Source organism: Delphinus delphis, chromosome 1, assembly GCF_949987515.2.
Source record: "Delphinus delphis chromosome 1, mDelDel1.2, whole genome shotgun sequence".
NCBI lineage: Eukaryota > Metazoa > Chordata > Mammalia > Artiodactyla > Delphinidae > Delphinus > Delphinus delphis.
In genome coordinates, this window is record NC_082683.1 from 144,552,808 (window position 1) to 144,579,400 (window position 26,593).

The 26,593-nt window shown below is 44.4% G+C and overlaps 1 protein-coding gene across 2 annotated transcripts in view; it reads left to right on the forward strand.

Moving 5' to 3' along the window:
- The first annotated feature begins 450 nt into the window (after positions 1 to 450).
- PACC1 (proton activated chloride channel 1) overlaps positions 451 to 26,593 on the forward strand; it is a 41,018-nt gene continuing 14,875 nt past the window's right edge. For both annotated transcript variants that reach the window (XM_059995025.1, XM_059995035.1), the window contains exons 1-3: positions 451 to 568; positions 4,637 to 4,733; positions 26,361 to 26,570. In XM_059995025.1, coding sequence (XP_059851008.1) covers positions 533 to 568; positions 4,637 to 4,733; positions 26,361 to 26,570 — 343 coding nt within the window. In that variant the 5' untranslated portion in view covers positions 451 to 532. The remainder of the gene's footprint in view (positions 569 to 4,636; positions 4,734 to 26,360; positions 26,571 to 26,593) is intronic.

Here is a 26,593-nt window from a genome sequence, read left to right on the forward strand (position 1 = left end):
GTAAAACAGAGAGAAAAATGTATTCTTTACAGGGTTCCTCGCAGGATGAAAGGCATAATGGGCACGAACGTGCTTATAACTATGGTTATAACCTACAAGGCCAAGCTTCCTCTTTCAATTATGGATTAGGATCTCCTATCTGTCTGACTTGGCCCCCTTGTTCCACTTTCCACTCATTTTCGCCGTCCTTCCCCCTCCAATAAAGAGAGGAAGTAAAAGAAGAGGAAAGCACGTGCGTCTAACGTGCGGGTTAAGCCTGGCTCTGGGTAACTCAAAGGCTTCGCTACTCCGGGAATGCTGAGTGGGGCCCTCACGCCCAGAACTACATTTCCCAGCAACCCTTTCGCGGCTCCAGCGGCGGCGGGGGCGAGGCGCATGCGCCGAGTGCGCCCCGCCTTGTCTCGAAGCCGCTCCTGCGGACCGGTTTCGCCTCGGAGAGCCGGCAGGTCTCAGCGCTGCAGCCGCGGTGCTCGCCTAGCTGCTTCCCGGGGATCGCAGCGGGCTCAGGTTTGCCTTAGGTCCGGTCAGTGCCATGATCCGCCAGGAGCTCTCCACATCCTACCAAGAGGTACAAGGCAGGGGCGGGGGCGAAAGCAAATTTTCCTGTGAGGCAGAGCGGGTCCCGGGGGTCTGGGCGGCTGGGCTGTGGGGGGCGTCCGGGCGGGCAGAGTCCGCCTCCGAGTAGCGGTGAGTGCTTTGGAGGAGGGGTCCCCGCGTGCTGAGCTGCGGCGGAGCAGGAAGGAAGCGGGACGCCGAGCCTCCTCCGGATGCTGCCTTTGCTTGGCAGAAGGATGGAGCCGGGGCCCCGGAGTCTCGACCCTTAACCATCAGGTGAATGATTAAAGCCTCGTCCGACCCAGGCAGCAGCGCGGTCCGCCGGGCGGACTCCCCCCCGCCCCCCACGCCGAGGTTCTTTGCAACAAGTGGAAACACCCGCGCCTTCCTCCCAGCTGGGCAGAGGCGCGGTGGGCATCAGCCCCCTCCACGCCCAAGGCCTCGTGGCCCCTGCAGCTGCTAACGATAGCGATAATTACAGCTCGTTTTGATGGCCAACCAACTTTGAAAATGTGCTTTCACCGACAGAGCTGCTTCTCGCCCCGTTCCGTTTCTCTCTCCACTTTCACCTCCTCCCACGACTGTAACTCTAACTTTCCAGTTCTTTGTCTCATTCTTGTCTGTGCTGCGCTGCAGGCTGCGGTTCCAGCCCTTCCCTCAGACCAGCTCCTCCTGCTGACTCTTACTGACACTAGTGAACTGCTCTCCTTCTCCTCCTCTAGGGTCCCAAACCTTGGTCATTTCTAGTTCTCTTCCCTCCCCTGTGTCCCTCACCGTGCTCCCCTCCCTTGGCAAGTTCAGGCAGTTCCATATCCTCAATCCTCAGGTTTGTGACCCCAAGTCTGCTCTAACCAACTCTCCCTTCGGTGTCTCCCATGCTGGGCCCTGCCTTGATCTCCGAGCATTCCTTTTTACATACGCCTGATGCTGCCGTTGGTCTACCCAGAACAGTCCAAACTTCTTACAAGCTTTCACAGCCCTGCAGCCGTGTCTTCTGTTACCTTCGTCATCTCCTCACCCACCTAGGTTCTGGCGGCACTGGAAAGTCACCGATTAAAAACGTGCTCCTGCTATGCCTATGCTCACACCATTTCTTCTTCTTTAACCCCTTCTCAAACTCCTTTGGTTAAAATTCCCCCCATTGTGCAAGGAGGGATCTCAAATCTCACATGCTCCATAGGGGTCTCACTTCCCAGACGAGTCTGTCATCCTGCCAGTCCTTCTCATGTGAACTGCTGCTGTCTTGATCAATACTGATCAATACTGATGTACATTTCTCCCTTTGTAAATGATACTGTGTGGAGTATATAAAGCAGATGCCTTAGCCCCGTAGTAGAAGGGGAAGCCAAGTTGAAGACAGACGAGATTTGCCTGAGGCTTGCCATTTTGTAGTGTGGGATCTGGGCTAGAATCTGACTTTGGGACAAATTTCTGTATTTCTCCTACCATTTCCTTTGTCCCAAAGGAGCCTGATGGATTTTAACCAGTGCTGTGGTTTCTGTGGCCCCTAGATTCTGTACCCAAGGCAGTGGGGGAATCCTGGGAAATGAGTTGTGTCTTTCCTTGACTCTGAAAGTTTTCAGGTTTGTAGGGAATAGAGCGTAGTGGGTAGATACTAGGACTTTTAAGTCAAAAAACCCGCATTCCTATCCTGCCTCGCCTCTTGCCATTTGTGTGACTTTTGTCAAGTTACTTAACTTCTCTGAGCCTCAAGTTTCTTCGTCTGCAAAATGAAGGTAATGATAGTCCCTATCTCACAGGGCTCTGAGGGTTAGATGAGTTGGTCTGTGAAAGTGCTCAGCTCAGTGCCTGGCAGTCGTGACCCCTCAGTGAATGCTAGTTCTTATTAGCAGGGTGTGGGCAGCTCCTGCTTCTGGGGAGTTTTGGGGTCCTGGTTTACAGGACCATGTCCCTCACCATTCACACGCAACCTGCATTATCTCCTTACCTAGCAGGGCTCCTAAAATATTTATTAAATTATAGGCGGTTATCCTGCTTGCAGGGGTAAGGCCGAGGGTGGATTCAGTTTCCGTTGGTGGGAGACACTGGAAGGACCCCTCCTCTTACTTTCGTTAGTGGCCCGTTCTGAAGTCCCTGTCTCTCACCTTCTTCAGGAGAAGGAGGCCTCCTGAAGCTTTCTTGTGTGGGTCATTCTGAGAGTGGACCTAGCTCCGAGTTAGGTTTCTTTGCTGGGGGGAGATTTGGGTTTTGCAGGATGGGGCATTGGAGAATTTGGCCAGGGCCGGGCAAGGAGGTGGGTTTATTATGGCTGCAGGTAGTCAGCAGGGGAACTGGGCTAGGAGTGTGTTAGGGTTAGGCTGAACCTGTGCGAGGCTTGGATCAGAGAGCGCTGGGCCTTCCCAGGACTAACATCCTCCTTGCCCTTTGGCCAGCAAAAGGGAAAGAGCCCTGGGGACCTCTTGATCTGTGTTCCTTCCCACTGTGGGCCTGTGTTTCATGGTGTCATCTTTCACGTGTTGGTTTTCTTTTCTTTTGGGCTTTAGGGCTTTAAACTAGAGGCTTTACCTGATTCTAAAGGGGAGGAGCAATAAAGACGCAGACGTAGAGAATGGATTTGAGGACACGGGGAGGGGGAAGGGTAAGTTGGGGTGAAGTGAGAGAGGGGCATGGACATATATACACTACCAAATGTAAAATAGATAGCTCGTGGGAAGCAGCCACATAGCACAGGGAGATCAGCTCGGTGCTTTGTGACCACCTAGAGGGGTGGGATAGGGAGGGTGGGAGGGAGATGCAAGAGGGAGGAGATATGGGGATATATGTATACATATGGCTGATTCACTTTGTTATAAAGCAGAAATTAACACAACAATGTAAAGCAATTATACGCCAATAAAGATGTTAAAAATAAATAAAGGACAGGAGCAGAGGCATGGAGAAGGAGATGGAAGAATATTAGATACGTAAGAGCTTTGTTTTAACTCAAGTTTCTTAGAGGTGAATTTTTAATGATGTCCTGCGACCTTAAGTGTTGACCCTGTGAGACTAAGAAAATACTTGGGAAGTCTGTCCCCTCCCTCACCTCCCAATCCAGTGATAGGTCCTCCTCTAAACTCTGGTCTTGGTGTTTCTTGGTTTTCTCCTTAATGCTGTGGAACCTTGTTGTTTATCATTGTATCATCGTCGCCATTTGACAGGTGAAAACGCTGATGAAGTGAGGTGGAGGTTGCTTGCTATTAGGCTGCTAATTAGCACCTGTCTCTGGGTGGTCTGCCCTCCCCACTTTGTTCTGCCATTTGCAGCCTGAGTTGGTGGACTTTAGCTCTGACACCAACTTCTGTTTCCTCTGCTCCCTCAGCAGACTCTAAGCTTGCATTTCCTCCTTCTTTGGGAAGTGATTAAGAGCATGGGTTTTGGAACTAGACTAACTTGGATTTTGCTCTTTGCTCTGTGGCCATGGAAAGTATTGTGGGTTGAATTGTCTTCCTCAAAAAGGTATGTTGAAGTCCTAACCCCCAGCACCTCAGAAAGTGACCTTATTTGGAAATAGGGTCATTGCAGATGTATTTAGTTAAGACGCAGTCATGCTGAAGTAAAATGGGCCCTAACCCAGTACGAATGATGTGCTTATAAGAAGATTGACCATGTGGAGACACAGAGACTCCGTGTGAAGATGGAGGCAGAGATCGGAGATGGGATGCGTCTACAAGCAAGGAACACCAAGGATTGCTGGCCATTATCTGGAGCTGGAAGAGAGGCATGGAAAAGGTTCTCCCTCACAGCCCTTGGAAGGAACCAACCTTGCCATCACCTTGATTTCAGCTTTCTAGTCTCCCTAACTGTGAGGGAATAAATTCCTGTTATTTTAAGCCACCCAGTTTGTGGTGCTTTGTTACCGCCGCCTGGGAAACTAACACACAGAAGTTATTTGAATTTTCTGAGCTTCAGTGTGCTAATCTGTAGAATTGGTATAACATACCCTATATCATGTGATTTCTTTCTTTGTTTGTTTGTTTTTTGATGACAGTTAAGTGAGAAACAGCTTCTGCTTTCTTATTCTAGTCCAGAAAAGCAAAGCTGATGTAGCTGACTTCCTTGCCCTCTTTGTTTCTCCCTTTAGCTGAGTGAGGAGCTGGATCAGGTGGTTGAGAACTCAGAGCAGGCGGACGAGCGGGAAAAGGAGGCGGTCAAAGTCCAGGGTCCAGGGATCTTACCAGGTAAGTGGGTTCAGCGCTGGGGGTGGAAGTGCCGGCAAACGGTGCTGAGCCACTGCCGCAGCCGGAGGCCCCAGTCCAGGCTCCTCGCCAGCTGGGGACCTGTGTCGGAGGCACAGCCCCTGCCTGGTGTCGGATCTCAAGTATTGCCCTCGTTTTAGAGCTATACATATTTAACCAGCCTTGGGACAGAGGATGTGTCCAAGCCGGCATCTGCTCTTTTCTGTCCTCTAGTTTGAGCCAGATCCTGAGGCCAGGCCATTGGATACAATGACAAGAACTTTGGGTCTCTGTTTTTTTGTTGCTTTTTCCCAGGGACGCTGTCAGCAGTTGAGCCTCTAATACCTGGGTCGCTTCCCAGGGCACTCTGGGCGATTATCTGATAGGCCTCATCCCCGGACATCAGGCCTGTCCAGTTTTGTCGCCCAACTGGGTGGTCCCATCAGTAAGGTGGCATCTTGTAGAGCCTTGCAGGAATGTTGGATACCGTCAACCACTTCTTCATCCCGGATACGCTCTGCTCCCTTCGCTTCCATGATGTGACACTTTACTTCTCAGGTCACTCCTTCCAGCCTCCTTTGCAGTTACCCGCCAGCTCTTGGGTGTTAAATGTTTCTCAGAGGCCTCCTTCTCTCAGCCTCTGGCAGGTGACCTCACTCAGGCCCCCTCCCCTGCTTTAGTCACTGTTTGGTCACACGTGACTGCCGTGGTTATATCTCTGGCCCAGAGGTTACCTGTTCTCATATCCTGTGTATCCAGATTCCCAGATGGTTGCTCTGCCAGGATGTCCCAAAGGTCCCCTGAACTCCACACGTCCAGAATTGACCTCATGGCCTCCCCACTGCCAGCTTCGCCCTCTTCCAGTGTCTCCTGTTTCCAGGAATGGTACCATCACCACCCAGTTGAACCCGAAAGTCATTTATTTTTCCTTCCTTCCCTACTTCCCCTTCTTCACTGCTCCTCAGCCATGCTGGCCTTCTTTTACTTTGGGCCTCCTTCCCACCCCTGGGCCTCTTTGTAGTTTTATTCCTCTGCCTGGAATTCTCTTCCGTCTGTCACCTTGTTAATGCGTAATCACCCTTCAGCTCTCAGCTCATTCATTTTTTCCCTGCGAAGCCTTCTCTGACCTCCTGGCTAGATCACCTCCCCCGTCACTCGTAGCCTACACATCTCTCCCTTGCAGCTGTTGCTGATGGAATGGTATATGTGTTTGCCTGACTGTTTAATTAATGTCTGTGTGTTCTACTAGACCGTAAACTCCACCAGGGTGGAGACAGTCCCTTTTGCTCCCCATTCAGCCCTGGCCATGCAATAAGGATTCATTGAGTGAATGAGTGAGTGAGTGAGTGAATGAATGGAGTCCCAGCCTGACTCCAGCTTCTTGGATGGATTGAGGGAGGTGGGCTTCTGCTCCTCTGGATTCCCATATTTGTAGGGGAGGGGAACGGGATAGGAAACTCTGTGATTGTGCCTAAGCCTTAGAGAGGACTTTGTAGAAGGAAGGAGGCAGGAAGGGCAGCTCATGTTTACTGACTGCCAGGCTCTGTCATCCCCATTGCCCATTTAATTCTCATAACAGCCCTGGGAGGCGGTCATCCTCATGATTCCTGATGAGGCCCTGAGGCTCAGAGAGGCCAAGTGAAGTGTGGGAAGATCACATAGCTGGTCAACAGACAGACTGGATCAAGCTCTGTCTGACCGCAGACTCTTTCTACTGCACCCGTGATTTTTAAAAAATATCTTAAGCATCCTTCTATTAAAGCCCAATGTGTCAAAGGTCGTAGCCTGACTACCCTCACTCTGACTCTAGGCATTGCCTCTGAAGCCCTCAGGTCCCAGGGAGAACTGTTCAGAAGCCCTGTATGTTAGTTTCTATTGTGTGTGTAACAGGTTACCACAAACTTAGTGACTTAAACAGCTCAGGTGTATTATCTGAGAGTCCTGGAGATCAGAAGTCCAAAATGGGTCTCACTGGGCTAAAATTAAGGTGTCGGCAGGTGAATTCCTATCTGGAGTCTCCATGAAAAAACCCATTTTAGTGCCTTTTCCAGCTTCTCGAGGCTGCCTGCCTTCCTTGGGTCATGTCTCTCCTTCCCTCTTCAGGTCTTTCTCACATCTCCTCGTTCTGCCTCCCTCTTCCATGTTTAAAGAGCCCTTGTGATTACATTGGGCCCATCCAGAGAATCCAGAATAGTTTCCCTGTTTTAAGGTCGGATGATTAGCAACTCTGATCCCATCTTTGCCGTGTAACTTGACATATTTATAGGCTCCAAGATTGAGGACGTGGACATCTCTCGTGGGCCTTTATTGTGCCTACTGCACCCTGCACTGCTCTCTTGCCCCCAGTCAGAAGAGAATAGATGGTGACAGCAGGAAGAGGAGGGAGGCCAGACTTGGAAAGATGAAGTTTCCTGTTGTGTTTCCTTTTATAGATAAATGCCAGGCAAATTAGGAAGTGGCCGTGATGACCTTCGACCTTGGCAGCCTCTCTTTTGCCTCAGGTTCCTGGGGCCTCAAGGCCTGAGATCAGTCAGGGCAGGCAGCCAGACCTCAGGCAGAGCAAATTTCGGGTAGTTCCTTTGGCTGGCAAAGAGCCTTCCCTGCTTTTGGGGAAACCCTCCTGGGCGCATCTCCTGTTTAGACTGCAGACAATCCAGTGCACAGAAGCCCCTTTGGCTCGTCTCAGTAGTGACTTGGCCCGAATTTGATGACCTGGTGTACAACTTTCAGAGCTCACTTCCTGCCTCTGAGTCCCCTAAGAATAATAAAAATAATGGTTAATGACAGCAGCCACCAATGATTAGGTGCTTTCCTCTACTAAGCCTGGGTAGGGCTTTTTCTATATACTTTATCCCATAATCTTCCCAGCCACCCTCTGAGGGAGGCGGTTAGTCCTAGTTTATAGACAGAAACTTGGGGCACAGAGAGGTTAAGTACTGTGCTCAGAGTTAAAGAGCAGCAGGGCTCAAATTGAACCCAGGGCTGTCTCTGAACGTGTTCTGACTCTGGCTCAGTTGTTCCTGGATGAGGTGCTTTCTTGTTCCAAAATCCTCCCCTTCCTTCACCAGAGTCACTCATGGATTCCTTCACCCTTATGCCCAATGCTAAAACCACGAAGAAGGTGAGTGAGGCATGGCCTACTTCTGGGAACTCAGGCCATGTGGAGAGAGAAGGGAGGTTACCCAAAGAAGAACTTGCCCTCCTTCTACACAGCCTGCCCCGAGCTACCTAATGGGGTCTTTTTCCCCCTGTTACCTGCTTTCTAGTATTCAGTACTTTTCCTTTGTAGCATTTAGCACAGCTGAGAGTGTCCATTTTTGACCATAATTCTTTCGTTAATTGTGTCAGCCCCTAGGCCCTGCCCCTGAGTTTTGTGAGGCACAAAGGTTTGTCCCCTCCCTACCCCCATTGTAACTCCAGTGCCTGGTAGAGTGCCTGGCCCTCTGTAGGTGCTCAGTGTGTATTGGTACCCTGGGAGAGGGAGGTGGGGATTTGGAGCAGGAAGGCATCTCATGTAAGCCAACTTGAATGAGTGAATGAGGGCCAAAGAAATGCTAGAGACAGGTGCCTCAGGAGTGAACGAAGGAGGGCTGGTTGGTGAAGGAAGTGGGATTAATCTGAAGGAGGGTGATACATGGGTGAAAAAGAAGGGCTAGCCAGGGAGGAGGGGTGTGTGCGCAAACACGTAGAGATGGGAATGACAATAGGGTGTTTCAGAGTCGGTGGGTGGTACAGTGGTTGGAGCAGAGGGTTGGTAGGAGAAACAGAGGGAGGTGAGGTAGGAAAGCTCAGCTGGGTCGGACTGGGGGTGGCTTTGAGTGTCGGGGTTTGGACTTTCTCTAGGGGGCAGGCAGTATTTAAAGGGAGTGGAGCAGAGCAGTAAGAGGAGTGAAGTGGGCATGTTAGGAAGATCAGTGTGGCAGGTTGTGGGCCTGGATTAAGGTGAAGTGAGACAACCGTGCCATGTCAAAGGCTGAAGGCTGATGTGATAGGCTGCTTTGATGTAGGGGAGGGGGTAGAAGAAAGAACCAAAGAAGACTCTGAGGTTGGAAGCCAGGTGAGTGGGAGAATAATACCACACAGAGACAGAGTCCGGAGGGGCAAGTGGCTGGAAGAGAAGATGCTCATCTGCGGTGCACACACCACGCTTCAGTTGATGTGGTGGGTCTGGTTAGAGATGGCCTAGAGGCAGTGAGAGGTATAGGATTGACCGGAGAGAGGACCCGTAGTGGGCGGTTTAGGGGCCTGGAAGAAAGCCAGGGACACAGAACGTGGAATGAGCAGAGAGGGCCATGGAGACTGAGCCTCAGAGGATGTCCACACTTGGAGGTCAGAAGAGGAGGTGGAGCTGGAGTTGAATGCAGGGCCTGGAACTAAGAGTAGCAGGACAGGAAGACAGTATGAGCATTTAGCAACTGAGGTTTGAGTTAAGCATCTAGCGCCCAGGATTATGTTCCCAATGTTACTCTCTGAGATAAAGAATTCCATACCATAATGTGGTAAAAGCCTCAGTCTGTTCGTTGCCTCTCTATCAGGGGAAGCACAACCACTTATTATTCTTTTCAAAGGGAGAGATGAGACCAGACATGCTAATTGAATAAGCAGTTTATTACATCAGAGATGTAATCACATTGAGGAAAACAGTTAATTCGTCATTACAATCAGTTCTCCATGGAAACAGTTGTATATTAATAGAATAGATAAAGATAAGCAACCAAAGGAAAAATAGGTAAATTGGACCTCATCAAAATGAAAAACTTTTGTGCATCAAAGGCTACTATCAAGAAAGTGAAAAGATAGCCCGCAAGATGGGAGAAATTTTCAAATCATATATCTGATAAGGGACTTGTATTTAGAATATATAAAGAACTCTTACGCTCAATAACAAAAAGACAACCCAATTAAAAAATGGGCAAAGAATCTGAGTAATGTTTCTTCAAAGAAGATATCCAAATGACCAATAAACACATGAAGAGATGCTCAACATCATTAGTCATCAGGGAAAGGCAAATCTAAACCACAGTGAGATACCACTTCATACCTACAAGGATGGCTGCAATCAATAAGATGATGATTAACAAGTTTTGGTGAGGATATAGAGAAATTAGAACCCCCATATGTTGAAAGAAGTCAGATACAAAAGGTCACATATTATATGATTCCATTTATGTGACTTGCCTAGAATAGGTAAATCCGTAGAAAGAGAAAGTATTGTGTTGGCCGGAAAATGCCTTCGGTTTTTAAGTAAACATAAAAGACACATTTTTCATTTTCACCAAGAACTTTATTGAACAATGTATTCACCCTTTTGTGCCACTACCTTCTGCCATTTTTCAGGCAACTTCATAATTCCACATTCCCAAAACTTTTTATCTTTTTGAGCAAGGAACTGTTCTAGGTGCCTTTTACAGTCTTCCAGGGAATTGAAAATTTTTCCATTAAGAGAATTTTGTAAAGACCGAAATAAATGGAAATTCGAAGATGCAATGTCTGGTGAATACGGCACATGAATCAGAACTTCCTAGCCAAACTGTAACAATTTTTCCTTGGTCGTCAAAGAAACATGCCATCTTGTGTTATCCTGTTGGAAGATTATGTGTTTTCTGTTGACTAATTCCAGATGCTTTTCCACGAGTTCTGCTTTCAGTTGGTCTAATTGGGAGCAGTAGTTTTTGGAATTAATCGTTTTGTTTTCCAGAAGAAGCTCATAGTAGAGGCCTCCCTTCCAATCGCACTGTATACACAACATCACCTTATTTGGATGAAGACGGCCTTTGGTATGGTTGGTGGTGGTTCATTTCGCTTGCCCCATGATCTCTTCCATTCCACATTATTGTACAGTATCCACTTTTCATCGCCTGTCACAGTTTGTTTTAAAAACGGGACATTTGGGACTTCCCTCATGGTCCAGTGGCAAAGAATCCGCCTTACAATGCAGGGGACGCAGGTTCGATCCCTGGTCAGGGAACTAAGATCCCACATGCTGTGGGGCAACTACACCCGTGTGCTGCAACTACTGAGCTGGTGTGCCTCAACTAGAGCCTGTGTGCTGCAAACTACAGAGCCCGTGTGCTCTGAAACCCGTGCGCCACAACTAAAGAGGCCTCGCGCCCTGGAGCTTATACGCCACAACTAGAGAAGAGAAAACCCACACGCCACAACTAGAGAGAAGCCCGCGCACTGCAACGAAGAGCCCGCATGCCGCAACTGAGACCTGATGCAGCCAAAAATAAATAAATTAAATAAATAAGTAATAAATCTTAAAAAAAAAAAAGCGGAAAATTTTCATTATATTAGAGACTCGCGTGTGGAAATATGGTCAAGAAGGTTTTTTTGGCTCAAATTATGTGGAACCCAAACATCAAAACGATTAACATAACCAAGCTGGTGCAGATGATTTTCAACGCTTGATTTGGATATTTTGAGTATGTCAGCAGCTATCTTCGGTGTGGTATAACGTTGATTGTTCTCAATTAATGTCTCAATTTGATTGCTATCAACTTCAACTGGTCTACCCAACCATGGAGCATCCTCTAGCAAGAAATCTCCAACACAAAACTTTGCAAACCACTTTTGACACATTCAATCAGTCACCGCACCTTCTCCATACACTGAACAAATCTTTTTTTGCATTTCGGTTGTGTTTTTACCTTTCTTAAAATAATAAAGCATAATATGCTGAAAATGTTGCTCTTTTCCATCTTCCATATTAGAATGACTACACAGAAATTCACAAATTTTGATAAGTCTTTTTTTAAATGCACGCTGATATGACAGCTCTCACAAACAATCTAACAGAATTGTTTTGAACAAAGTTAAGGACAACTAAGTGCTACCAGAGCCATCTTACGGAAAAAACTGAATGAAACTTTTGGCCGACCCAATAGATTATTGGTTACCAGGGACCAGGAGAAAGGTGGAGTGACTGCTAATGGGTGTGGAGTTTCTTTTTGGGTAATGACAACGTTCTGTAATTAGTGGCTATGGTTATACACCTTGTGAATATTTTAAAAACTACAAAATATATTCACTTTAAAAAGGTAAATTTTATGGTAGGTAAATTATATCTCACAGAAAAACCAAAACAAAATTAAAACAACAAACCCACCACATCACTAAAAAGAAAAAGAGATAAAGAAGTCATTTCTTCTTCACAATCTGAATGCATCTTAGCCCAGTGCTCTCTGCAAGGTAGAGTCTTGCAGGGTTGCGGTAGTCAGCCAGTTTCCTTTCCTGTAAATAAAGGTCCCACAATGTTTTGCATATCCTCTTAATGGCCTGACTTACATTCTGGGGCAAGTTTGGGTTTTTGAAGCAATTCTGTCATGGGTTTTACAAAACTCATAAATTACCTTTCCCAAGAAAATCTTGTGCATTATTTTTCTCTTCTACTACTGTGACTTTGCATATATATATAAAGGATGTATACTTTTAAAATACATTCATCCTGCTTGCCACAAAAAAAGCCAGAGTTTGGTTTTTCTGACTGCAGAGTGTGTGGGACATTTTCTCAGATATCCAGCACCCGTCTAAAAGAATGGTAAAATGAAACGGTGTCTACTTTTAGAATCGGGGTGTCACGTATAGCACGTGTGGATGATAAACAATTCTACAGTGTTTTATTTACGTTACGTGCCAATTTGTGGATCAGTGAAGGGCCTGTGAAGAGGCTAAACCTGGCTTCTGTGAATGAAACAGAAGAGACTCTGGGCCCGTGTTCCCACGAGAGTAATTTGTCCAGGTACCCCTGCCAAACAAATACAGATGGTGCAGTTGTCATGTGACCTTTCTGTTAAATTAGTTTTTTGCCTTAAACTTTTTGCCTTTTTGCCTTAAATTAGTTTGTTTTTTGAAGTTTCGAGAATAAGTAGGGAGAAAGTCACCTCTTTCCCTACCCAAAGGCACCATGAAGGCAGAACATTTCAAATCATGTTCTGGCTGTGATAGCAGGGACACCTGCCCACAGATGCCTGTCATTGTTCATCATGTTGTACAGCCTAGACGTAATATGCAGTTTACCTTAAAAATGTTCTGCTTGTTTTGAAGTTATGTTTTTTCAATCAGATCTTCTTTTATCGTCATTAGTAACTGAATCTTAAGGACTGATGTTTACTGTCGTGTAGCGGAAGAGTATGCGCTAGGAGTCAGGACTCTAGGACCCTCATTCTGTGCCAGGTGTTGACTGTGGGACCAGGATCACTGCACAAGGAATGGGGTTGGACCAGATACCCTTTCAGGTCCCTACCAACTCTTAAAAATTCTGTTCAGACGTTACACACCAATTCAGTCCTTCACTTTTATCTTGTGATCTTTTCAATCCCCCTCAGAATGTAGCAACCTGAAACCTGTTGCCACTGCAGTTATGAGCAGCTCATGACAGTGAATATGCTTTTACCTGCCATGTTTTTCTTTTAACATCTTTATTGGGGTATAATTGCTTTACAATGGTGTGTTAGTTTCTGCTTTATAACAAAGTGAATCAGTTATACATATGCATATGTTCCCATATCTCTTCCCTCTTGCGTCTCCCTCCCTCCCACCCTCCCTATCCCACCCTTCCAGTCGGTCACAAAGCACCGAGCCGATATCCCTGTGCCATGCGGCTGCTTCCCACTAGCTATCTACCTTACGTTTGTTAGTGTGTATATGTCCATGACTCTCTCTCGCCCTGTCACAGCTCACCCTTCCCCCTCCCCATATCCTCAAGTCCGTTCTCCAGTAGGTCTGTGTCTTTATTCCCGTCTTACTCCTAGGTTCTTCATGACATTTTTTTTTCTTCTTAAATTCCATATATATGTGTTAGCATATGGTATTTGTCTTTCTCTTTCTGACTTACTTCACTCTGTATGACAGACTCTAGGTCTATCCACCTCATTACAAATAGCTCAATTTCATTTCTTTTTATGGCTGAGTAATATTCCATTGTATATACGTGCCACATCTTCTTTGTCCATTCATCTGATGATGGGCACTTAGGTTGTTTCCATCTCCGGGCTATTGTAAATAGAGCTGCAATGAACATTTTGGTACATGACTCTTTTTGAATTATGGTTTTCTCAGGGTATATGCCCAGTAGTGGGATTGCTGGGTCATATGGTAGATCTATTTGTAGTTTTTTAAGTAACCTCCATACTGTTCTCCATAGTGGCTGAACCAATTCACATTCCCACCAGCAGTGCAAGAGTGTTCCCTTTTCTCCATACCCTCTCCAGCATTTATTGTTTCTAGATTTTTTGATGATGGCCATTCTGACTGGTGTGAGATGATATCTCATTGTAGTTTTGATTTGCATTTCTCTAATGATTAATGATGTTGAGCATTCTTTCATGTGTTTGTTGGCAGTCTGTATATCTTCTTTGGAGAAATGTCTGTTTAGGTCTTCTGCCCATTTTTGGATTGGGTTGTTTGTTTTTTTGTTAATGAGCTGCATGAGCTGCTTGTAAATTTTGGAAATTAATCCTTTGTCAGTTGCTTCATTTGCAAATATTTTCTCCCATTCTGAGGGTTGTCATTTGGTCTTGTTTATGGTTTCCTTTGCTGTGCAAAAGCTTTGAAGTTTCACGAGGTCCCATTTGTTTATTTTTGTTTTCATTTCCATTTCTCTAGGAGGTGGGTCAAAAAGGATCTTGCTGTGATTTATGTCATAGAGTGTTCTGCCTATGTTTTCCTCTAAGAGTTTGATAGTTTCTGGCCTTACATTTAGGTCTTTAGTTTGATAGTTTCTGGCCTTACATTTAGGTCTTTAATCCATTTGTGTATGGTGTTAGGGAGTGATCTAATTTCATACTTTTACATGTAGCTGTCCAGTTTTCCCAGCACCACTCATTGAAGAGGCTGTCCTTTCTCCACCATACATTCCTGCCTCCTTTATCAAAGATAAGGTGACCGTATGTGCGTGGGTTTATCTCTGGGCTTTCTATCCTCTTCCATTCATCTATCTTTCTGTTTTTGTGCCAGTACCTGTCTTGATTACTGTAGCCTTGTAGTATAGTCTGAAGTCAGGGAGCCTGATTCCTCCAGCTCCGTTTTTCATTCTCAAGATTGCTTTGGCTATTCGGGGTCTTTCGTGTTTCCATACAAATTGTGAAATTTTTTGTTCTAGTTCTGTGAAAAATGCCAGTGGTAGTTTGATAGGGATTGCATTGAATCTGTAGATTGCTTTGGGTAGTAGAGACATTTTCACAATGTTGATTCTTCCAATCCAAGAACATGGTATATCTCTCCATCTATTTGTATCATCTTTAATTTCTTTCATCAGTGTCTTATAATTTTCTGCATACAAGTCTTTTGTCTCCTTAGGTAGGTTTATTCCTAGATATTTTATTCTTTTTGTTGCAATGGTAAATGGGAGTGTTTTCTTGATTTCACTTTCAGATTTTTCATCATTAGTGTATAGGAATGCAAGAGATTTCTGTGCATTAATTTTGTATCCTGCAACTTTACCAAATTCATTGATTAGCTCTAGTAGTTTTCTGGTAGCATCTTTAGGGTTCTCTATGTATAGTATCATGTCATCTGCAAACAGTGACAGCTTTACTTCTTTTCCGATTTCGATTCCTTTTATTTCCTTTTCTTCTCTGATTGCTGTGGCTAAAACTTCCAAAACTGTATTGAATAAGAGTGGTGAGAGTGGGCAACCTTGTCTTGTTCCTGACCTTAGTGGAAATGCTTTCAATTTTTCACCATTGAGGATGATGTTGGCTGTGAGTTTGTCATATATGGCCTTTATTATGTTGAGGAAAGTTCCCTCTATGCCTACTTTCTGTTTTATCATAAATGGGTGTTGAATTTTGTCAAAAGCTTTCTCTGCATCTATTGAGTTGATCATATGGTTTTTCTCCTTCAGTTTGTTAATGTGGTTTATCACATTGATTGATTTGCGTATATTGAAGAATCCTTGCATTCCTGGAATAAATCCCACTTGATCATGGTGTATGATCCTTTTAATGTGCTGTTGGATTCTGTTTGCTAGTACTTTGTTGAGGATTTTTGCATCTATGTTCATCAGTGATACTGGCCTGTAGTTTTCTTTCTTTGTGACATCCTTGTCTGGTTTTGGTATCAAGGTGATGGTGGCCTCATAGAATGAATTTGGGAGTGTTCCTCCCTCTGCTATATTTTGGAAGAGTTTGAGAAGGATAGGTGTTAGCTCTTCTCTAAATATTTGATGGAATTCGCCTGTGAAGCCATCTGGTCCTGGGCTTTTGTTTGTTGGAAGATTTGGGGTTTTTTTCTTTCTTTCTTATTTTTTTAAAAATCTTTATTGGGGTGTTCGCCTGTGAAGCCATCTGGTCCTGGGCTTTTGTTTGTTGGAAGATTTTTAATCACAGTTTCAATTTCAGTGCTTGTGATTGATCTGTTCAGATTTTCTATTTCTCTGATTCAGTCTTGGCAGGTTGTGCATTTCTAAAAATTTGTCCATTTTTTCCATGTTATCCATTTTATTGGCATAGAGTTTCTTGTAGTAATCTCTCATGATATTTTGTATTTCTGCAGTGTCAGTTGTTACTTCTCCTTTTTCATTTCTAATTCTATTGATTTGAGTCTTCTCCCTTTTTTTCTTAATGAGTCTGGCTAATGGTTTATCTATTTTGTTTATCTTCTCAAAGAACCGGCTTTTAGTTTTATTGATCTTTGCTATTGTTTCCTTCATTTCTTTTTCATTTATTTCTGATCTGATTTTTATGATTTCTTTCCTTTTGCTAACTTTGGGGTTTTTTTGTTCTTCTTTCTCTAATTGCTTTAGGTGCAAGGTTAGGTTATTTATTTGAGATGTTTCCTGTTTCTTAAGGTGGGCTTGTATTGCTATAAACTTCCCTCTTAGAACTGCTTTTGCTGCATCCCGTAGGTTTTGGGTCGTTGTGTCTCCATTGTCATTTGTTTCTAGGTATTTTTTTATTTCCTCTCTGATATCTTCAGTGATCACTTCGTTATTAAGTAGTGTATTGTTTAGCCTCCATGTTTTTGTATTTTTTTACAGATCTTTTCCTGTAATTGATATCTAGTCTTATGGTGTTGTGGTCGGAAAAGATACTTGATACAATTTCAATTTTCTTAAATTTGCCAAGGCTTGATTTTTGACCCAAGATATGATCTATCCTGGAGAATGTTCCATGAGCACTTGAGAAAAATGTGTATTCTGTTGTTTTTGGATGGAGTGTCCTATAAATATCAATTAAGTCCATCTTGTTTAATGTATCATTTAAAGCTTGTGTTTCCTTATTTATTTTCATTTTGGATGATCTGTCCATGGGTGAAAGTGGGGTGTCAAAGTCCCCTACTATGAATGTGTTACTGTCGATTTCCCCTTTTATGGCTGTTAGTATTTGCCTTACGTATTGAGGTGCTCCTATGTTGGGTGCACAGATATTTACAATTGTTATATCTTCTTCTTGGATCAATCCCTTGATCATTATGTAGTGTCCTTCTTTGTCTCTTGTAATAGTCTTTATTTTAAAGTCTATTTTGTCTGATATGAGAATTGCTACTCCAGCTTTCTTTTGGTTTCCATTTGCATGGAATATCTTTTTCCATCCCCTTACTTTCAGTCTGTATGTGTCTCTAGGTCTGAAGTGGGTCTCTTGTAGACAGCATATATATGGGTCTTGTTTTTGTATCCGTTCAACCAATCTGTGTCTTTTGGTGGGAGCATTTAGTCCATTTACATTTAAGGTAATTATCGATATGTATGTTCCTAGTCCCATTTTCTAAATTGTTTTGAGTTCGTTATTGTAGGTGTTTTCCTTCTCTTGTGTTTCTTGCCTAGAGAAGTTCCTTTAGCATTTGTTGTAAAGCTGGTTTGGTGGTGCTGAACTCTCTCAGCTTTTGCTTGTCTGTAAAGGTTTTAATTTCTCCATCAAATCTGAATGAGATCCTTGCTGGATAGAGTAATCTTGGGTGCAGGTTTTTCTCCTTCATCACTTTCAGTATGTCCTGCTACTCCCTTCTGGCTTGCAGAGTTTCTGCTGAGAGATCAGCTGTTAACCTTATGGGGATTCCCTTGTGTGTTATTTGTTGTTTTTCCCTTGCTGCTTTTAATATGCTTTCTTTGTATTTAATTTTTGACAGTTTGAGTAATATGTGTCTTGGCGTATTTCTCCTTGGATTTATCCTGTATGGGACTCTCTGTGCTTCCTGGACTTGATTAACTATTTCCTTTCCCATATTAGGGAAGTTTTCAACTATAATCTCTTCAAATATATTCTCAGCCCCTTTCTTTTTCTCTTCTTCTTCTGGAAGAAGAGAAAATTGAATGTTGGTGTGTTTAATGTTGTCCCAGAGGTCTCTGCGACTGTCCTCAGTTCTTTTCATTCTTTTTTCTTTATTCTGCTCTGCAGTAGTTATTTCCACTATTTTGTCTTCCAGGTCACTCATCCGTTCTTCTGCCTCAGTTATTCTGCTATTGATCCCATCTAGAGTATTTTTCTTTTCATTTATTGTGTTGTTCATCACTGTTTGTTTCATGTTTAGTTCTTCTAGGTCCTTGTTAAATGTTTCTTGCATTTTGTCTATTCTATTTCCAAGATTTTGGATCATCTTTACTATCATTATTCTGAATTCTTTTTCAGGTAGATTGCCTGTTTCCTCTTCATTTGTTAGGTCTGGTGCGTTTTTATCTTGCTCCTTCATCTGCTGTGTGTTTTCTGTCTTGTCATTTTGCTTATCTTACTGTGTTTGGGGTCTCCTTTTTGCAGGCTGCAGGTTCGTAGTTCCTATTGTTTTTGGTGTCTGTCCCCAGTGGCTAAGGTTGGTTCAGTGGGTTGTGTAGGCTTTCTGGTGGAGGGGACTAGTGCCTGTGTTCTGGTGGATGAGGCTGGATCTTGTCTTTCTGGTGGGCAGGTCCACGTCTGGTGGTGTGTTTTGGGGTGTCTGTGTACTTATTATTATTTTAGGCAGCCTCTCTGCTAATGGGTGGGGTTGTGTTCCTGTTTTGCTAGTTGTTTGGCATAGGGTGTCCAGCACTGTAGCTTGCTGGTCGTTGAGTGAAGCTGGGTGCTGGTGTTGAGATGGAGATCTCTGGGAGATTTTCGCCTTTTGATATTATGTGGAGCTGGGAGGTCTCTTGTTGTCCTGAAGTTGGCTCTTCCACCTCAGAGCCACAGCACTGACTCCTGGCTGCAGCACCAAGAGCCTTTCATCCACACGGCTCAGAATAAAAGGGAGAAAAAGTAGAGAGAAAGAATTAGTAGAAGTAGGAAGAAAGAAAGAAAGAAAGATGGGAAGGAAGGAAGGAAGGAAGAAAGAAAGAAAGAAAGGAGGGAGGGAGGGTAGGAGGAAGGAATGAAGGAAGGAAGGAGGGAAGGAAGGAAAAAAGAAAGAAGATAAAGTAAAATAAAGTTATTAAATTAAAAAATAATTATTAAGAAAAAAACGGACGGATAGACCCTTAGGACAAATGTTGGAAGCAAAGCTATACAGACAAAACCTCACACAGAAGCATACACATACACACTCACAAAAAGACGAAAAGGGGAAAAAATCATAAATCTTGCTCTCAAAGTCCACCTCCTCAATTTGGGATGATTCGTTGTCTATTCATGTATTCCGCAGATGCAGGGTACATCAAGTTGACTGTGGAGCTTTAATCCGCTGCTCCTGAGGCTGCTGGGAGAGATTTCCCTTTCTCTTCTTTGTTCTCACAGCCCCCAGGGGCTCAGCTTTGGATTTGGCCCCACCTCTGCGTGTAGGTCGCTGGAAGGCGTCTGTTCTTCGCTCAGACAGGACGGGGTTAAAGGAGACGCTGTTTCGGGGGCTCTGGCTCACTCAGGCCGGGGGGGAGGGAGGGGCGCAGGTTGCGGGGCGAGCCTGCGGCGGCGGAGGCCAGCGTGACGTTGCACCAGCCTGAGGTGCGCCGTGTGTTCTCCTGGGGAAGTTGTCCCTGGATCCTGGGACCCTGGCAGTGGCGGGCTGCACAGGCTCCCCGGAAGAGGGGTGTGGATAGTGACCTGTGCTCACACACAGGCTGCTTGGTGGCGGCAGCAGCAGCCTTAGCGTCTCATGCCCGTCTCTGGGGTCCGCGCTTTTAGCCGCAGCTCGCGCCCGTCTCTGGCGTTCTTTCAAGCAGCGCTTAATCCCCTCTCCTCGCGCACCAGGAAACAAAGAGGGAAGAAAAAGTCTCTTGCCTCTTCGGCAGCTCTAGGCCTTTTCCCGGACTCCCTCCCGGCTAGCCGTGGTGCACAATCCCCTTCAGGCTGTGTTCACGCAGCCAACCCCAGTCCTCTCCCTGCGCTCCGACCAAAGCCCGAGCCTCAGCTCGCAGTCCCACCTGCCCCGGCGAGTGAGCAGACAGGCCTCTCGTGCTGGTGAGTGCCGGTCGGCACCGATCCTCTGTGCGGGAATCTCCCCGCTTTGCCCTCCGCACCCCTGTTGCTGTGCTCTCCTCCGCGGCTCCGAAGTTCCCCTGTCTGCCACCCGCAGTCTCCGCCGCCGAAGGGGCTTCCTAGTGTGTGGAAACCTTTCCTCCTTCACAGCTCCCTCCCACTGGTGCAGGTCCCGTCCCTATTCTTTTGTCTCTGTTTTTTCTTTTGCCCTACCCAGGTACGTAGGGAGTTTCTTGCCTTTTGGGAGGTCTGAGGTCTTCTGCCAGCATTCAGTAGGTGTTCTATAGGAGTTGTTCCACATGTAGATGTATTTCTGATGTATCTGTGGGGAGGAAGGTGATTTCCGCGTCTTACTCTTCTGCCATCTTCACAACAGCCCACCTGCCATGTTTTGAAGTGAACCTGTGGTCTCACATGGACCATGGGGGCTGGGAGTGCCTTCCAAGCAAAACAGCTATGGGCAGGTCCCTGTGCACAAACCACTGTACTTTGGGTCCTGTGGCCCTGCAGCCAAGCTACATGTGACTGATCAGGAATCAGCACCAGAGCTAAGGGAAGCCATCTACAGGCTGGGTGTGGAGAAGGGCAGTGTCTTGTGATGTGCCTAATGGGGTACCCTATACAGGATACTCTCCAGGAGGGGGTCTGCATGCCAAACTCAGAGAGAGGGACTTCAAGAGTAAAGTGGAGCAGGGTCATGAGAGGAACACAGCGGGAAGGCAGGTGGCAGAGCTGTGAGGGTTCAGAAATTGACACAGTCCCACTAGGGACCTACTAAACAATAAGCAGCCAAAGTAGAATCAGAGACAAAGGAAGTTGAAAAAGTGAATTGCTTTAATTCCTTTTGGAGAACTAGAGCTGCTTTGTACCTTGGCTTCACTCTCAGCTACCCAAGGGATTTCCTTGGGGCTTCCTGGTTCCTCTTAGAGTAAACAGCCATTGTCAGCAGTAACCTGTTCTTCACAGCCTGAAGGAACCACACAGACACTTCTGGGAATTGCCATTCCTGTAAAGTAAGAATTTTCTAAACTATTTTACCAGAAATAATAAGGCACACCAGTTGGTTTTTTTAGATTGGATAATTTCTTTTATGTGCCTGAAATACACTAGTATTCTCTGACCAATTCAGGGTAGCTAGTAAGCATTGTAAGACTTAGTTCATCTGTTATTTGGGTTATTCATTCATTTAACAGACATGGAAACATTACATGACTACTATATGAAAGACACTGTATTCTGCCCCACCTCCATTTTATCTTCAGTGTATATTTTTTCTAGTTAATTATTATGAGATTGTCATTCCATGCTCTTCATCTTTGTTATCTTCATCATTGAGGGCTTCATTTTTTGAGGAGTAGTGGGTACGTTCTGGGTCTCCAATAACAGTAATTCATTGAGCAGGCACTCTATAGTGCATTTTACAACAATCTCTCATTTGAAATGATTATTTCCTTTTCACATGAAGAAAGTTAGCCTTAGGAGCATTAAGTAACTGTCCTGGGTCACAGAGTAGTTATATTTAGTAGCAGAGCTGGGGCTGGAGACCAAGCTCTTACTCTACCACTGGCCTAGATATCTGGTCTTTCAGTTCGCAAAACAAATGAATAATGAACACCAAATTATTTCTTCCTCAAAATCCTCCTGGTGCTTTAGGGACAGGGCTAATGCAACCTCCTCCACAAAGCCTTTGCTGATCTCTGCCCTTAGCCCTGCACTCCCCATTCAGCCCTCCAAGAAAAGGAAATCTTACATTTTACATCTTCACATCCTTCTGAATCCTGTAGCACTTGTAGCACAAACCATCAATCCTTCTCTCTTGGTATCTCCCTGAAGCACCTAGTACAAAGTGTTGCATGTAGAGTTGATGCTTGATGTATGTTTGTAGAAGTAAAGAATGAATGATTTCCTTCTCTCTGTCAACCTAGGACATTTAAAATTTCTGTGCTTGGGCTTCCCTGGTGGCACAGTGGTTGGGAGTCTGCCTGCCGATGCAGGGGATGTGGGTTTGTGCCCTGATCCGGGAGGATCCCGCGTGCTGCGGAGTGGCTGGGCCCGTGAGCCGTGGCCGCTGGGCCTGCGTGTCCGGAGCCTGTGCTCCGCGGCGGGAGAGGTCATGGCAATGAGAGGCCCGCGTACTGCCAAAAAAAAAAAAATTTCTGTGCTCCTCTTGCTTTTGTGCTTTTAAATAAAAGAAAATGAAATAATTATGAGCAAATACTCTTCTGTCTTTGTATTTAGACCATCTCTTATAGACATCATTTGGTTGGATCTAGTTTTTAATCCAGGCTGACAGTCTCTGCCTTTTAATTGGAGTGTTTAGTCCATTTACATTTACAGTAATTATTGATATGGTTGCATTTGGTTCTACCATTTTGCTGTTTTCTATTTGTCTTATATGTTGTTTCTCTGTTCCTTCTTTCCCAAAAGTTAGAAAACCTTACAGTATTGTTGTATAATTTTTGCTTTAGAGAGCCTAAAATTTTAAAAATATGTAAATAGCTTTTTATATTTACCTACCTATTTAACATTTCCAGGGATCTTTATTCCTTCCTATACATCTGAGTGTTACCATCTAGTGTCATTTCAGAATTTTCTTTAGCGTGCATTGTAATGCAAGTCTATTGGTGATGAATTCTCTCAGCTTTTGTGTTTGAAAATAACCTTATCCCCTTCATTTTTGAAGGTTAGTTTTGCTGGAATTTTAAAATTCTCAGTTGAGAGAATTTTTTTCTTTCAGTACTTTAAAGATGTTCCATTGTCTTTTGACCTTCATTACTTATGATCAAAAGTTAACCTATCATTAGATATAATTTCCTGTATGTAATATGCGTTTTTTTTTCCTGGCTGCTTTCAAGATTTTTCTCTTACCTTTGCATTGGCTGTTTGACTATGATTTGTGTAGGATTGGTTTTCTTATTTATCCTGCTTGGCATGTGTTGAGCTTCTTGGATCTATAAATTGATGTTTTTTTCTCCAGTTTTGGGAAGTTTGGGCCATTAGTTTTTCAAATATTTTTTGTGATCCATTTTCTCCCTTCAGTTACATGTTGTTAGACTGCTAGATATTGTCCCACAGTTGTCTAGGATCTGTTAGTCTTTTTCTTCAATCTTTTTTTTTTTTTTAGATTGGATAATTTCTGTTCATTTAACTTCAACTACACTGACTTTTTTTCCTTGTCAACTTTTGCTGTTAAAGACTATGCTGTGAGTTTTTCATTTTATTTATTTTTCTTTTCAGCTCTAGAATTCCCATTGGTTCTTTTCTGCAGTTTCAGATTCTTTATTTCCCCTCTGTTCATTCCTTATCCTTACATTTTCTTTTAAATCCTTAAAGTGCTGTAAAACTCCTGTCTGCCAATCGCAACATTTGGGGTCATCTTGGCATTGGTTTCTATATACTGCTTTTTTCCTTGTTTTTGTGCATGTCTGGTGATTTTTTAATTGAACACTAGATGCTATTAATGACACGTTATAGAGGTTCTGGATTCTCTTATGATCCTCTGAAGAAGTTTTGTCTTAGCAGGTAGTTAAAATGACGAGACTCAAGTTCTAATCTATGTTCCTTGCATTAGCAGCAGCTGAAATCTCCACTCAGATCTTTTGGTTTCCACCTGCTGCTTTTTTGCTGGCCCTCCTGGTGTCTCCAGTCAAGAAGTTGAGCATATTTCATTTGCAGATTTGGGAGTTGACTACCCTATGTGGCTCCCTCCCTTTCAGGTTTCCCCCTAACTTTCTCTGACTGCTCTGCCATCCTTGAACTCTGTCCACTGTCACCCCCTCATGTGACTTTTTCTCTGTGTGTATGCATCATTGGTGTTTCTCCCTCTTCTTTTTTTTGGGGGGGGGGTGGAATATAGTTAATTTACAATGTTGTGTTAGTTTCGAGTGTACAGCAGAGCGATTCAGTTTTATATATATATGGTTATTTACGCTTTTTCAGATTCTTTTCCATTATTACAAAATATTGAGTATAGTTCCCTGTGCTACACAGTAGGTCCTTGTTGTTTACCTATTTTATATATAGTAGTGTGTATATGTTAATCCCAAACTTCTAGTTTATCTCACCCCACACCCCCTCCAGTATCCCCTTTGGTAACCTAAGTTTGTTTTATGTGTCTGTGGCTCTATTTCTGTTTTGTAAATAAGTTCATTTGTATTTTTTTTTTAGATTCCACATATAAGTGATATCCCATGATATTTGTCTTTCTCTGATTTACTTCACTTAATATGATAATCTCTAGATTCATTCATGTTACTGCAGATGGCATTATTTCTTCTTTATGGCTGAGTAGTATTCCACTGTGTGCATATATATATATATATATATATATCACATCTTCTTTATCCATTCATCTATTGATTGGACACTTAGGTTGCTTCCATGTCTTGGCTATTGTAAATAGTGCTGCTGTGAACATTGGGATGCATATATCTTTTTGAATTAGAGTTTTCTCCATATATATGCCCAGGAGTGGAATTGCAGGATGATATGGTAATTCTATTTTTAGTTTTTTAAGGAACCTCCATACTGTTCTCCATAGTGGCTGCACCTATTTACCTTCCTACCAATAGGGTAGGAAGGATCCCTTTTCTCTACACCCTCTCCAGCATTTATTATTTGTAGACTTTTTAATGATGGCCATTCTGACTGGTGTGAAGTGGTAACCTCACTGGAGTTTTGATTTGCATTTCTCTAATAATTAGCGATATTGAGCATCTTTTCATGTGCCTTTTGGCCATCTGTATGTCTTCTTTGGAGAAATGTCTCTTTAGGTCTTCTGCCCATTTTTTATTGGGTTGTTTGTTTTTTGGATATTAAGCTGTATGGCCTGTTTGTATATTTTGGGAATTAATCCCTTGTCAGTCACATAGTTTGCAAATATTTTCTCCCAGACCATAGGTTGTTTTTTCATTTTGTTTATAGTTTCCTTTGTTGTGCAAAAGCTTTTTAGTTTAATTGGGTCCCATTTTTTTTTTTTTTTAATTTCCATTACTCTAGGAGATGGTTCAGAAAAAATATTGCTGTAATTTATGTCCAGGAGTGTTCTGCCTATGTTTTCCTCTAGGAGTTTTATAGTATCCAGTCTTACATTTGGGTCTTTAATCCACTTTGAGTTTATTTTTGTGTATGGTGTTAGAGAATATTCTAATTTCATTCTTTTACATGTAGCTGTCCAGTTTTCACAGCATCACTTATTGAAGAGACTGTCTTTTCTCCATTGTGTATTCTTACCACCTTCGTCATAGATTAGGTGACCATGAGTGTGTGGGTTTATTTCTGGGCTTTCTATCCTGTTCCATTGATCTGTATTTCTGTTTTTGTGCCCCTACCATACTGTTTTGATGACTGTAGCTTTGCAGTGTAGTCTGAAGTCAGGGAGCATGATCCCTCTAGCTCCATTCTTCTTTCTGAAGATTGTTGTGGCTTTCAGGGTGTTTCGTGTTTCTGCATAAATCAAAAAATTTTTTGTTCTAGTTCTGTGAAAAATGCCATTGGGCTCTCGCTCTTCTTATAAGGATACTAGTCCTATTGGATTAGGGCCCATCCTTATGACCTTGTTTAACCCAATTATCTCCTTAACTGCCCTGTCTCCAAATATTGTCACATTGGGGGTTAGGGCTTCAACATAGGACTTTTGGGAAGGGGCTGGCATCGGGACACGTTCAGTCATTTACCATCTAATTGCAGAATGCCTGCTCTATTCCAGGTACAGCGTGAAGGGCTAGGGGTTCAGTATGGACAAGACTGGCCCTGTCTCTGCCCTCGTGGAGCTCACAGCCTAGGGGGATAAAAAGACATGTAGACAGTAGCATTGCAGAGTGATGACAGTGGACATAGGGTGCCCTGGGAGCACTGAGGAAGGGGTGCCCAAATCAAGTTATGGGGTCAGGGAAGGCTTCCTTGAGGAAATGCCTTTCTAAACTGAACCCTGAAGGATGAGTTAGGAGTCTGCAGGAGCAGTGCCTCAGGCCAGGCTTGGGGTGTGAGGGGCTCCAGGGCTGAGGAGGGCACACTGGGAACAGTTGTTTAGTACAGCTGGTCCTGGGGGAGTGGAGTGGTCAGGGGATGGGGCCAGAGAGGTAGGCTGGGGCCAGCTCCCTTGCTGGGTTGTAACTGTCTGTCCCTCTACAGGGGCGCCTCCTTCAGCTCAGGGTCCCCCTCCTGGCAGAGCAGGTGTGTGGTGAATGTTGACAGGGGCCGCGTGTTGTGATTCGGATGTGAGGGCTGAGGTGGGGAGGTTGGTAAAGCAGGTCGTGGGCTTGGAGGTTGCCCACCTCCTCTGGCTCACGTGTGTGTCATTGTCTTTCAGCCCTGGACAGCGAGTCCGCCTGCAGCAGCATCCGCTTTAGCAAGGCCTGCCTGAAGAACGTCTTCTCCGTGCTGCTCATCTTCATCTACCTGCTGCTCATGGCCGTGGCCGTCTTCCTGGTCTACCAGACCATCACGGACTTCCGTGAGAAACTCAAGCACCCTGTCATGTCGGTGTCTTACAAGGAGGTGGATCGCTACGACGCCCCAGGTAGAGCCTGCACCAGGCAGACA